We start from the raw sequence: 14,730 nt of genomic DNA on the forward strand, positions 1-14,730 counted from the left end.
TCCCTTCTCATCGCCCTTTCTGTCCTCCACCTCTCCCTTCAGTACTTTTTTTATCTCTCTTCCACTACCCTCTTACGTCTCCTCCATTTCTGACTCCTTGTCCCGTTTCTCTGTACTTCTCCTCCTTTAGTATCCCAACTTTCTCCATCACTCCTTCTCTTTGTTATCTCTCTCTCTCTCCCCCTCTCCTTGCATCTAATTCGCTGTCACTCTCTCTATCCATTATTCATGGCACAGTCACAGTCGGCATTAAAGGACCTTGCAATATTGCTACGGCAACAACGCAGGAGAAGCAGCCGCATTGGATCATGGGAAACTGGGTCACCTCCCAGGAGCGGGAGGGTGCGGGGGGTACAGCAGAGGGAGGTCGCTGTCACACGCACACACACACGGATAGACACACCTGATAATTGTCCCACAAAGCTGAAGAACAGGAATATATATATATATATATATATATATATATATATATATATATATATATATATATATATATATATATATATATATGTGTGTGTGTGTGTGTGTGTGTGTGTGTGTGTGCACACACATGCCAGCTTGATTAAGTATTTTAGATTAGTGTTATCTTAGCCAGTGGTAAAGTAAATAAGAGTTGATCATCAATCACAACTTCCAGTTCAATACTTTAAAAAAAAAGGTTTTTGTGTACTTAATGAATTAATCACAAATGCTCCCACTCTGCTGCCTGTTAGAAAACAGTACATGGTTTTTATGCTTATTGATTCCACACTAAAGTGATTTCAGTGAATAGATATGAGTGGAAGCAGCAATTTACAGTATGAACAAGGCCACTCTATTGATCATGACCAATCTGCCTCCCACCAGCCTCTCAACAATGAACGATAAAGACCCGGAGGCAAAAGCTAACTGATATTCATCTTTTGATGTGAAATCACTATTACACAGCAGATGAGTCATCAAACGAATAAAACAAATCCTGGAGCTGCTGACTTTATGCCAGGTGGGTCTTAATGATGAATACACGAAATGTAAGGATTTTCTTTCTGATAGTGAGCTGCGGTCTGTTTTGTACACCGCAGATAACAAAGTTCTTTGTGCTTACCTTTATGTAGATCTCCACTGTGGTTAGTCTGGATTTAACAAGAGTTATCAAAAAGGGATGAAGGTGATTCCCTGTATTTACCTCACTATGTATTTAATCAAAAACACTCATTCCTGTGTTAATAATTCCTGTGTCTATCCTGTGTCACATGTTGCCACCAAAGAGGAAAATGGAAACATCTGTTTTTAAGGGAACCCAGCCCTTTGACGATGCAGGCAAACCACACAGAGCACGATAGCAAGCGTGCACACACGCTAATGTTCTACATCACACTATCAACAGATTCAACCCAGGTGTGTAGGCTACATCTATGAAAACCTTTACATTGCATATCTGTGTGTAACGGCAAGTAAGGGCAGGACGGAGAGGGACGGGAGTGAAGAAGAGTGTATGGGTGCCGGATCCAGGACCAGATGGCTAAATGTCAGTGAATACCACACCAACATGACTGCTACTTCTCCCTAACAGAACAACTACACACTGCAACACGGCTTCACCTATTAATTCAGTGAGCTGAGACTTCATTTCAGGGCTTCTAAAAAGTAATGACACGCAGGAGTTTGACCACAGGGTGACACAGCAACAACAGCTGATTTTGAAAAAAAAAAAATACCTGTAATACTGCAGATCTGTTGCTGACAAGTCTGCTTCCTGCTGCATGTGGGGGCAGGGTGGGGGCAGGAGGTGCTGAAATTACCTGATGCAGACTTTGTATTTCTCCTGTTGGTGTCACAACAGGCTTTTATGGCTAGTCAAATATTAGTCTGGATTGAAAAAGGCATGCGTATGCACACTGACACCTGTTTGTCACCCTAAAGTGCCCAGAGATCTACTATGCTCTTCCATTACCAATGTGTTGCCATAGCTCTGATATATAACTGAAACTCATTCAAAAAGCTGAATCAGGCATCTGTGACAACAGGTCGGGCTCATCATAAATTCAGTTATATGTTATTCTATATTTCTTACATCATGCATCAAATTGAGAAATAATGTTTAAGTCTGGCTGGACTGCACATACAAGAAAGACTCCCAGTGCTTTGATGCATGCTCAATAATCCAGGTAAGGAAATCCCAGAAAGTAGCTGCAAGCACAGCGCTCTAAGATCTTAGAATGCTGTGATTGCAGGTACTCATAGCCACTGATCAGTGGTCATATCAGTGTGCATGTTAACAATCATGAAACTGAGCTTGTGGCTCATCTTTAGACAATAGTGCTAGTTTTGGTTGATATGCAACTGTACTGTTTCTAGCTGAGACTGAAGAAGTCACTTGGATGAGTGATGAAACGTTTCTCCCACTGAAAATGCTGCATCCAGATGAACAGAATCAACTTTCTGGGAATGACTCCCAGTCTCTTCCTCACAGTGAAGAATACAGCTTATTAAATAAATGCTGGGGTGGGATTGGTAATCCAAGCCAAAGTGTCTGCATTATTGTTGGGTCGCATTTGCTCATTGCTTTGCTTTGGGACTTCAGACTTAAGAAACCAATGAAATATTGTTTACATTTTTGCTTTTGCCGAGCTCATTTCCAACACACATGCGCCCCATTGTTGTGAAAACCTTGTGAAAGCTGCATCTCTATTTGAAAAAGAAGTGCAAATGGAGGGAAACTAATCTCGTCTTATATCAGCCTATGTTTGTAAAATAATTTTTTAAAAAGAGCAGTAATTTATTGCCTCCCACTTCTGTCAGCGACAGTGCGCATTACATTGTCCTTGGCAATGTGAGAGCACTGTGGCTGCCCAAGGCTAAAATAATATAGATGGGTCAAATTCAAATTTCTCCAGGGTGGTTTACTAAATTTAAACATTATATTTTATTCAAAACTTGAAACTAACCTCTGCACCACCCACTATCTCCGCAATCACTCATTTATTATTTAATTCATGCGCAATCTTATCACTATTTTTATGATGTTCTACATATGTTGCAATAGATGCATTTACACAATACATGTGTAATGCCTGGCTCTCCTCAGTGTGTTTTAGCCCTGCCTATAATGAACTACTTTTCCTATTGGGCAGAGGAACTGTCTTGAGCAAAGCCATTAAGCTTAAGCTGACCGTATTTGTCATAATAGCAAACTAAGACGAGTCTGTCCCTGACAGAAATGGGGACATTAAGACTGACACGGCTCCCTGTGGAAAGGTTGCAGTGAGAACCACGAGTTTCAGTGATGGACAGAGACATAACTCTATCATCTCCCTGCGCGCTCGGTGTGAGCTCTAATGTGGGTCGAAGTGAGGCAGAGGTGGACACTTTTAGCTCAGTAAAAATATCCTGCTCTATCTCTTTCTCTTCCTTCTCCATCTCTCTCTGTCTTTCTCGCTGCCTTTCTGTCCCTCTCCACATTACCGCTGGCACATCTGGAGCTTCATACAAACGATCAAAAATGCACCTCTGCATCAAGACAGTTATGTAATGTTAATTCCTACACTGGCATAAGCAATAGGAAAACTTTATTTTAGTTTCATAAGGCTCATTTGACCTGATTTAACATTACTTGTTTGCCAGATTACTCCAGCACTGAATACCAATGAAGCAATTCAAATCTACAAGCATGTATAGTACATCCTATATATTTCCTCCCACACAAAAATGCACCAAACACACACACACACACATGCACAAATATACACAGACATAGCTTAGAATTCACAGGGGTTTGTTATGCAGATTTGGCATAAGCAGGGGGGTGTAGGACAGGATAGTTTCCAGGGATTTGCTGAGGAATAACAAAACACACACACAAAAAAAGAAGCACACATGCAAAGGAGGAAGTAGAGAAGAGAAAAAAAACGAGGCAGAGGTCAGGAGGTTTGTGTGGAAATCTCCTAATCTTTATCATCAAAATGGGACTATTAAAAAGTAAGGGAGGAGGAGAGAGAGGGAAGAGGAAAGGGTGTTGTAATGGATGCAGTGGCGCAGCTGCCATCATTTAGTCTTTATCTTTCATTTTTATAAGAGGTAGAGGAGAACAGCGAGGGAAAGGAGAGAAAGACTCATGAAGGGAGGGACAGACTGAGGCAGCAAGGAAGGAAAATTCTCCCTTAAATGTAGTTTCAGTTCAAAACAATGATATCACCAAAGCGGATAATAGAATGTTCTGCTTTAGTCAAATGGTTTCTGTTTAACAGCCGTGCCATTAAAGCTTTTCCACACAGTGTGAAAATAAACAGAGTGTCAAAATACTGCTTTTTTTTTTTTTTTTTTTTTTTTTAATGTGTAAAGTTTAAAGGGATAAATGAAAACTGCACAGTGTATGAAAATGCTTAGCAATACAAGATGACATTATTAAAGAATAAAAATCCTGGAAAAGAGCTTTTATAAATAAATTGTGCTTATAAAAATGAAGAATCTGCACGCAAATGACCGCTTTTATGTTTGTAGTACACTTGTAGATGTTGATCATTTAACCAACCATGTACAACCAAAAATGAAAAGTTTTTACTTCCTTATCTGGAAAGATTCTAGTCTTAAGCACTACCCAGCAAGGCCATCAAGATTGTAATGCCATGTAATGTTTGGCTTTATTTTGAACATGTTAAAATAATACAACAATCACAATAAAGAAAAGAAACACAAATGAACAAAAAACATGTAAAAATTTATAATCCTAATAAATAACATGTTCAAAAAGGAGTAGGAAGAAGGATAAGCTTATTTAATCCCACCCCTTTTACATTATTTAGTAATAATCATCCCTTCTTCTTCCTGTTTATGCCCTGTCCTATCATAAATCCTTCCTTACAATTTGTTGCATGCATTTGGTTTTATAACCCCAGTAACACATCAACAGATATCCATATTTACAGATTTACACATACATATATGCGCACATATGCACACACACATACACGTATACACACAGTGTGTAAATAGTGCGTGAGAACACCCAGTGAAAGCCCTACCTCCTCCCTGTTCCTTCCAAAAAAGCATATTTTTGTACCGCTTTTTAAACTGAGTCATTGCTTCAATTCATCACTCAGTCTGTTTCACAGCTTCACTCCACATACAGAGATGCAAAAACATTTCAGTGTTGTACGGATACAGGGATGTTTTAAATTTAACTCCCCCCTCAAACTGTGTGCCCAATCTCACTTTAGAGAACTATTTTAGAATATTGTACAGAAGTAGGTTGTTTATTGCTTTATACATAATTTGCGCAGTGTGAAAGTGAACCAGATCAGTGAATTTTAGTATTTTGGATTTTAAGAATAGTGGATTTGTATGATCTTTTTATCCAGCATTATGGATTATCTGTATGGCTCTTTTTTTGCAATATGGATAATGATGATAGTGAACAATTTTCAGTATTGTTTCCAAACCTTTGCACAGTAATTCAAATACTATGAAATCAGTGAACAGTAGAGAATATGGAGTAATTTGTGGCCCAGAACATACATTTTGAATGTATTATATATATTTTTTTCTTTTCTTTTTTTAACTTGTGAATTTCTTTTACAATTTAAGTTTAACTTATTAGTAGTTTGTTCCTGACAATACAATTTTTGATTTTGCATATTTCTGAAGTCACCACATCCAGTAGCACCCCGCCCCAGAACAAAAAATATTTGCATCATCTGGAAATAATACAAATTTCAATATATCAGATACCTTACAAATGTCATTTATATAAATAATGAATAGTTTTGGACCCAGTGCAGAACCCTGGAGGATGCCAAATGCAATGTCCACGCATGATGAGGCCTATTCTCCCACCTCCACAAATTGATGGTGATCATGATTAACTATATCAAATGCTTTTTTAAGATCTAGCTATACTGTTTCTGATCTATAGCATTTGCAGTCTCTTTGATTGAGACGGTTAACGACAGTGTTGTTGAACTGTTTGATCTGAATCCATATGGATTTTCAGAGAGTAATTTATGTTGATCTAAGAATTTGTCTAATTGGTTAGTGAACTGGTTTTCTAAAATTCTGGAGAATTGTGGAAGTAGAGAAACCAGCCTGTAATTTGTGAAGTGGCATCTGTCCCCGGTTTTATACAGTGGCGCAACTTCAGCCAATTTCATTTTGTTTGGAATGCTACGGATCTGAAATGTCATGAGTTGGGAGGGAGAATGTGTTAAATACAGTCCGTAATTGTAAAGGACATGACAAATGCATTTTTATTTGACTTTGCCAGTACATGGAGCATGGATTCACCTAAACCCTGCTACAGATAATTTACACTGTATTTTTGTGATTGGAAACACTTTTTGTAGAGAAGAAAGCTCTGCCCTGTGCATATATAAAGCATTTTTCTTATTGCCAATCTGTTTGTAAGTGACAGTGGGTTGCTAATAGATAGTCCAGGCTGAAAAGGTAAACCACTGTATTTCCAGTTGCATCATACACTATATGGATAAAAGCACTTGGCCACCAAGACATTAAACATACAGGAGCTGCTCAACCACGGTAACACATGCCACGAAGCTCATGGCGCACAGTTTTTGTGCTGATGTTAATGCCAGAGGAAGTTTGGAACTCTGCAGTTGCTGAGTCAGCAGTGTGTTGGTGACTTCTACACACTTTTTGATCCTGCTCTGCAACATTATGTGGTCTTCCACTTTGTAGCTGAGTTGGAATATCTATAGTAGGAAGGAAGAAATGTCACTTGTTGTAGCTGTGGCATCCTATTACAGTAACATGCTCAAATTCAGTAAATAGTAAATGGACTGGTATGTACATAACACCTTTTTTTTTACTCAGTTGTGCACTCAAAGTGCTTTCTACTGTAGGTCTCATTCACCCAATCACACGCACACACATTCATACAGCACTTTTATCTATGCCTAAGTGCTTTCTAAAATTTGCGCCTATACTCCAATGAATGCATCAGCTGCAATGCGGGAGTCAGTATTGCCCAAAGATACTTCAGCACACCAAACTGGAGGATTAGTAGACCACCTGAGCCACAGCCACCCTGGTTGAGCTCTTTAGAATGACCCACTCTTTCACAAATGTTTGTAAAGGCAGACTGCATGACTAGGTGCTTGATTAACAGGCGTGTGTTTGCCATGTCAGTCAACAATATGCTTCACTCCCATTGGTAGTTGCGTCAATCTCTTGTTTCAAAGCTGACACTAATTTAATTCAGTAGTTGCTAATTTTCACTGACATTCCACAATCACTAGTTACCACATCACAGCTAGTTTCTTTCGCTGTGCACACCCCTTAAGCCTCTAATAAAGAATAGACAAACTATTCTTACAAAGACAACATGCCATGAAGAGTGAAATATAGATACTTGCACACACACACACACACACAATGTCACACTCGCTCATCTTGTTGGTAAAGGTAATATTCTAACCTAATCTAATTCCACTGTAGCTGTTCACACACACCCACGTACACCACAAGAAACACAACCCCCCTACACAAACACCTCTAAATCTGGATTCATGGTGAGGGACTACATTCCACTGAGCCTATTCAAAGACACACATACATACATACCAACCATCATCACTAAAAGGAAAACATAGACCCAGTGTGTTTAGATAAGTGAACATACGGACAGATGCTGATCGTTCCTTGAGGTCTATAAATAGACGTTCTTAGCAGCCAGCAGAGTAGCACCAAAGGAACAGAATGTTAACACAAATGATTGAGACGAGCGAAGAAGGACAAGTGGAGAGTCCGGAAAAAACACCAGACAATATTTGGAGGTGCATGCTGGTCAGAATTCAACATGAGCAATGGCTCAGTGGCTCAGGGCCAGTAAGAAAGTCAGTCAAGGCAAGCTCAGTGGACTGAGCAGGCCAACAATCACAATCAAATATAACATAACTAGTTACCCTAATTACCTGAGAAGCAGCTTTTTAAGGATCTAAATTAGATGTTGTTGTGAGATTAAAATGATAAGAAAATGATAAATGCTAAAAATGTTCATTTTAGCCCTTTGGTAGATGGTTCCTAGGCAGCATGATGACATCATAATATTTGCTATAGATAAAAACCTTCAGGGGCCTACGATGTACCTGTGTAGAAGGTTTACCTGTACAACTTTTGATCGTGTAGGAGTTCATGGACAAACAGAAAAGGATTTGGTCTCACTCACTCTGTACGACATTGAAATCTGTGCAAATGCGGAGTTTATGTATACGCACATTTTTATGGTGCAGAAGAAGAAATGAAAGTGCATGGGGAAGGAGTATTTAAAGGAATTTTCGACCCACGAATTCCCCAATCTAGATATATATTTGTTTAGGTTTTCGCTGATGTCACAGGGACTGCACATGCTATCAGTACCAGATCAGAGCCAGCCAAAGGTGGGTGAAATCTACAAAAATAAATATTAATAAACAAAAATAAAAGGACCTGAGTATAATTATCTATTGGTCAGTTCCTTCAGTAATGTTTAGTGCCTTAGTATTGTCAGGTCTATATTTGTTATGGGGTGTTAGTATAACTTTCCCATTACAAATATGCACTGGGTACATGTACTTAACTAGTGTTATGATATGCAGCAAAACCTGCACCACGAATAAAGGAGGTGGTTAAAAAGCATAACTGAGTCATTAAATGTAGTCAAGCTCCAAAAACTAGATTAAGGAAAAACAAACATCCTCTATTGGTTAAAAAAAAAACAAAAAAAAACAGAGTTAACTGTGTTTAGCAATTATGCACTATATTAAAGCATCTTATCATCCTTCAAATCTCCAATCATCCATCCCATAATTAATAAGTTATGCAGTAGTAGTAGTAGTCAAATTCAGGTGGCAACAAGAGGTTGCCTCTTGGGGGGAAAAAACAAACTAACTAAACAAAAAAACAATCATATGTTATTTTAAGCATCGGAACGAATGGCAAATACTGCTGTCGGTATAGAAAAACAAAGATGAGACACGAAGACTGGGTAGGAGTGTGTGTGAGATGTGTTGGGGTCCATTACCCTCTAACAGGTGATTCATTTATACAAAGGTGCTCAATTCACACGCCTTCTGCAGACCCAGCAGCTACTTCATCCAACACTGAAGACTGTCTACTGACTACTTATACACACATACATACACCTCGTGCAACGCAAAAGAAATTAAACAAATTAGTCATATGTAAATACACACGATACCACAGTGAGCTGAAAGTGTTTCTGTGTATGGGTGTGTGCTCTTACTTCTCCTCTCAATTACTCAGTGTCTACTCTGGTGAATTGATTAGCTAATTGCTTGGTTATGGCAGCATTATTCTGTCAATCTAAAAGATATTGATCTGATTAGACAGAGCAGCAAAGGGAACAATATGGCTGAGGAGAAGAAACCAGAGGAGGGAAAAAGAAAAGCCATGGGAAAAGAGAAAGAACTATACAGTATGACTGTGTTTAAATTCAGCCTCACTTAAGCAATAACATTTTACAGTAAAAGAAAAAAAATGCCTGAACGTGCCAAAGTGCAGCACACATTTCCTCCCTGACAGAAGAGACTTTCTCACACTTTGGTTCCTATCCTTCCTATCTGTAACCAAGGACAGATGAGGCGCATCACTACGGTTACCATATCCATGACAACCTCTCCTGCTGCTATTATTGGGCATGTCGTCAAGGAGACAGAGCGGCGCATTATGGGATGCAGACAGAAATAGAAACCTTAAACTGGAAGAAATACAACAGATTTCTGGTATTACATAACAAAGAGTTGTGCAAATCTAGTGATGGGGTGCCACAGTGATTCTGAATCTCAGGTTTGATTAAACACAGGGTCAGGGGAAAGTATAAAGAGCCTCGCCAGGCTCCTTATTTATAAAAATATTATTACAGTTATGCTTGAGAGTATAACTGTAATAATATTTAGATTATTCCTGAACTCCATTTGTAGTTGACATCAGCTACCTTGCAATTTCTCCTTATATAATGCCAGTGCAGAAACTTTATAGAAGACCACAGCAATGGACTGATCAGCAGCGTGGATGATTTGTTGGATATAGTAGGATATAAAAAGCCAGACACGTAGCTTGGGAATGTGCCACTGCTGCAGTGAACAAGGTAAGTTCATGTACCCAGTAAAGTTCATGAAAACTGCAACAACCTATGTAATCAGTGAGAAAAGTACTCAAGTCAGGTTTAAGCTACATTGTGTCAACTTAGATAAGAAAAGAAAACTAATAGCAACAAAATTCAACAAGTATGGAAAATACAACAATATTAAAGAGGTTAAGGTTGAGCTTTGAGGAAGGCAATATTTATAAGACTCCCATGGTTCAAACTCACATTATATGGCTGCTTCACAGTTTGTGGCTTTGGAAAGGTGACACTGACCCATCTCAGTGTAAAGGGAATGATCATACCACTGTGTTCCCTGCTGGTTAGACAGTACGGTCACAGGTTCTCTCTTCCTAAATGTGCATTAGGAGTCATTTGGGCTGGTAGTGTCCTTAATCAAAGCAGCTCTGGATAAAGCCATCCTCTAAATTATTATGTGAATATAATGAGGATCACAATAGACACGCTGGCAAATTAAGAAGTGGAAAGTAATATGGATTCTGGCAGTCTTGGGTTTAATTACTGCTGTGCAAACACAATGAAAAAAAAAAAAACTCAATAGGGCCAACTGTTAAATAGTGTAAACATAAAGAGAACATGCTTAAGATGCCCTTATGGCAATATCAGATGAAGGCACTGTTATTAAATGCAGTGTTCTTGTTCTGACATGTGTTTGTCACATAATAACAGTTAATGGTGTTCGTTTTGAGGCACATGTAAAATATATACTCACTGGCCACTTGGCTGCACCAACCACGTTAACTGCACGTTAATGCAAAGTTTGCAGAAGAGCATCTTTGAGAGCATAACATATCAGATTTTGAAGCAGATGGGCTACAGCAGCAGAAGACCACACCCCGGGTGCTAGGAACAGGAAACTGAGGCTACAATTCACACGGGCTCACCAAACCAGTTGATTGTAAAAAACGCTGCCTGGTCTGACAAGTCCGGATTTCTGCTGTGACATTCAGATTGTAGGGTCAGAATTTGATGTAAACAACAAGAAAGCACGGATCCTACTACCTTGTATCAAAGTTTCAGACTGGGCACATTTTGGGGCCTTGGTGCCAACTATTAAACACCACAGGCTACCTGAGTATTGTTGCTAACCGCGGTGTATCCGTCTTCTGATGGCTGCTTCCAACAAGATAACACGCCATGTCAAAAATCATTTCAAATTGGTTTCTTGAACATGACAGTGAATTCACAGTACGCAAATGGCCTCCACAGTCACCAGATCTCAATCCAGTAGAGCACCTTTGGGATGTGGTGGAACGCGAGAGTCACATCATGGATCTGCATCAGAAAAATTCTCTGAGGAGTGTTTCCGGCACCGTATTTTTTTGTGGGATCACACGTTTGACACCAACTGTGTCTGAGTGAAACCAGATCTGAACCACTGATGCCTCCGTGTAGTTAATCAGCCAGACAGCTGTGCAACAGATCCACTTCCTTTCCCCCCAAAAATAACTTTTTGATTTAAGTTGCCTCCTTGTTAATGCTGCACACACATAGACACTTAGAGATAGATGGTTCGTCCATATATTTAAGACTCTGGTCCATCTGCACACTGCTTCCTGTCTGTCAGAAGGTTATAAAACTAATTGAGCACAGCTGTGGTGGTTGTGTGTGTTGTATCTGCTCATTAACTTAGGAGATGGGGAGGGGCCACCCGTAGGGTCCGAAAAAGAAAAAAATACAACTTGGCTAAAACATATGACTTGACGGTAGGTTTGTTTAGGAGGCCTCACATTTTATGTAACGCTGTGTTTCACTTCGTGCCAGTGCTTTGTGTTGTATAAGATTTCAGATCAACAAAATCCTCTTCATGGTGCTTCCAGACACCGAGAGACACTGTGAGGCTTGTTATTATTATCCAGTTTAGATTTCAAGTAAAAACCTCTATCTGTACTGAAATCCAAAATAATGATAAACATAAGACAGAAATTGTCATTCATATTTCCAACACGGAGGACTGTGCTACCAGCTTTTCACCTCACTATATAACCTGGAAGTTAAAGCTTTCTAGATGCCTCTCGAGGTTCAAGTTCTAACAGTTTGTGCTGCTAATTTAAATAAGGGTTGGATAACATAGATAGAATCTTTCAAGTTATATACAAGAAAGTAATATGAATATCAGAAAAGACTGACAAGCAGAGAGAGTAAGTGATGGGCATGGATCTAGAAGATGAAAACAGCTGTCTGCCTACTGACTCATATACACCTGCTCTGACACTGTATTGGTATGTGAGAAATTAGAGGGTTGGTATACAGTAATACAAACAAAAACAAATATTATTTAATCACACGCAGATGTGCTGTAAGTCCAACACAACATTGTGAGTAGTCAAGGCCAAAAAAGACTACATCAGCATTCTTTTTGCATTCAGAAGACAAGACAGTAAAAATCTAATGCCAGTATGTTCTCCAGATGTGCAGTAGAGCATGTAGAGATGTGCTGAAATGTGATTGCCACAGTAAAGCGTGAGTTGTATTAGATGTGGCAAAATTAACCTTAGAAAGAAAGAAAAAAAAGAGTCAGAAACAGAGTGACAGATGTTATAAGGCCTCAGAGGGATTAGTCTCCTCTAACTATAAGGTTTTCTCTGCATACAGGATTTTTAGGCATCTCCCAGATAGGTTTTAGCCAGAGCAAAAGGAAAATCATGAGCCTTATATTAACATTGTTTTTCAACCGGTTTTATTAATTGGCTTTTCTTAAAAATAAAAGTCTTTTGTTGTTTAATAAATGGGCATAAATAACAAGAAAATGCACAGATGTCTTTCACGAGAGTTAAAACAGACTCATCCTAGAGGCCCATTCTGAACCAGGAAGACCCTGACACTGACACACACACACACACACACGCATATGAATCATATGTACAGTCGAGTCTAAAAGTTTGGGACCACGTTTGTGCATTCACACATTTAAAAGACACTTTCTCAGCATTTAACTTCAAATTCTTTGCAGAATCGGCTTCAGCTGTTTCCAAAGCATGACCAGGCAAACCAAGAGTGGCCACATAATCAGAAGATCAATACATCAAGGTTTATTTTCACTGAAAGACAGAAAAGCGACTTTATCACAGAGACATGATTTGCTAAATAAAGTATGCAAGACTTCAGTTCAGAAAACACCTGTCAAAAAGGAAGGCTGTCTGGTATGTAGTGATGAATACAAGTTAGAGAATGATGGCAGTTACAGAAGGTTGTACATAAGGAACAGGAGAGGAAATGATACTGCAGTGTATCAAACTGACGAGGGAAACATAATGATGCATATTTTGGATTTGGCCGCTAAGTATAACTCCACTTTTGACATGAAACACACCTAAAAACTGCACACACCTGACCTCAGCCTCGCTGAGCATTTACAGGGACACTTCATGACCAGGAAACCCAAGCTTTCCTGACATCCCAAGAAGCTTATCAAATCATGAGTGAGTGTAGAGTGTCATGATTGTGGGTCCTGATACCGCAGGTCTGAAACCCATTTACCCGTTTTTCAAAGGTTTACCACAAAGCTCCAAATCTCTTTTGTTAGTGATTCATTTTTGTTTCACTGAGTAACATTTAGAACAATATGAGCAGTGACATTTCAGGAACAACAAAATCACCCAAATAAAACATGTCAAGTCAGGCCACCAACAAAAGCTTGCAGTTTCTCAATCCAGACCAAAATTATTCTTTTGCTCACAAAAAAAAGAGGCCTCCCTCATCTTTTATCAAATTAACCCACGCAGCTTTATATTTCATACAACTCAAAATAATACAGACTGAAGTTAAAACTGTTGAACAATTACAGCAAAAAATAAAGGGATCTTTATCCCCACTTCCTTTTTTTGTGCTCTCCTCTGCTCCCATGTTCATTTCCCCCAAAGTTTTGTCTTTCATTAATTTCACTCAATCACTCTCATGCTGTACCTTCATTAACTTTACAAAGCCTCGTGACAGTAAATCACACAAAGATGAATCAACTGGAAATGTGCAAATTACACGCTAGAATGCAAAGGCAAAATAGAAAAATGCTGCTAATGAATTGCTTCATAAATCACCCCTTACAAACAAAAGGAAACTCAAGTGTCAGGCTGAAGCAACAGGATTGCAAAAACAGAGCCAGTGAACCAAGCAGCAACTATTATACCAAGCAATAAGCGAGCATATTGAGCTGTAAAAACAGCTTAAATGTTGTGCACTACTCACCAAGTTGGAGTTGGTGGCATTTGAGTCATCCTCAGGAAAGGGGATGTAGACAGCTAAGGCCACACAGTTGGCGAAAATTGTCATCAGGATGATGATCTCAAATGGTCTGAGTGGAAAGTTAAGGAAGAGTAGAGTACACAAAACAGATAAGAGACATTTACACAGCTGAGATTATTTTGGGTTACTTGGTTACACTTAAAAAACATTCAGCTCAGTCAAAAATTAAAAAAAAGTTTAGTCTCATGAGGACTCATTTTGTTGCCAATGGTTTGGGGGGTTTTAAAATATCAATTTATCTGCCTCAGGTTTAGGTGGATTTTAAAACCTTTAGTAGAAAACACAAAATTATGCAGACTCTGGTTTCTGACCTTCTTGTATAAAAAAGTATTCATATCAGGCCTGTTATTTCAACAAAGAGGTATTTTTAACCACACTAATACACCTTTACA

At 39.0% G+C, this 14,730-nt stretch overlaps 1 protein-coding gene across 1 annotated transcript in view; it reads right to left on the reverse strand.

Moving 5' to 3' along the window:
* The window catches only part of cacna1c (calcium channel, voltage-dependent, L type, alpha 1C subunit), a 207,622-nt gene that overhangs the window by 129,050 nt on the left and 63,842 nt on the right, over window positions 1–14,730 (reverse strand). The window contains exon 3 of the mRNA XM_030720526.1: window positions 14,282–14,387. Coding sequence (XP_030576386.1) covers window positions 14,282–14,387 — 106 coding nt within the window. The remainder of the gene's footprint in view (window positions 1–14,281; window positions 14,388–14,730) is intronic.

The sequence above is a fragment of the Archocentrus centrarchus genome, chromosome 23 (assembly GCF_007364275.1).
Source record: "Archocentrus centrarchus isolate MPI-CPG fArcCen1 chromosome 23, fArcCen1, whole genome shotgun sequence".
NCBI lineage: Eukaryota > Metazoa > Chordata > Actinopteri > Cichliformes > Cichlidae > Archocentrus > Archocentrus centrarchus.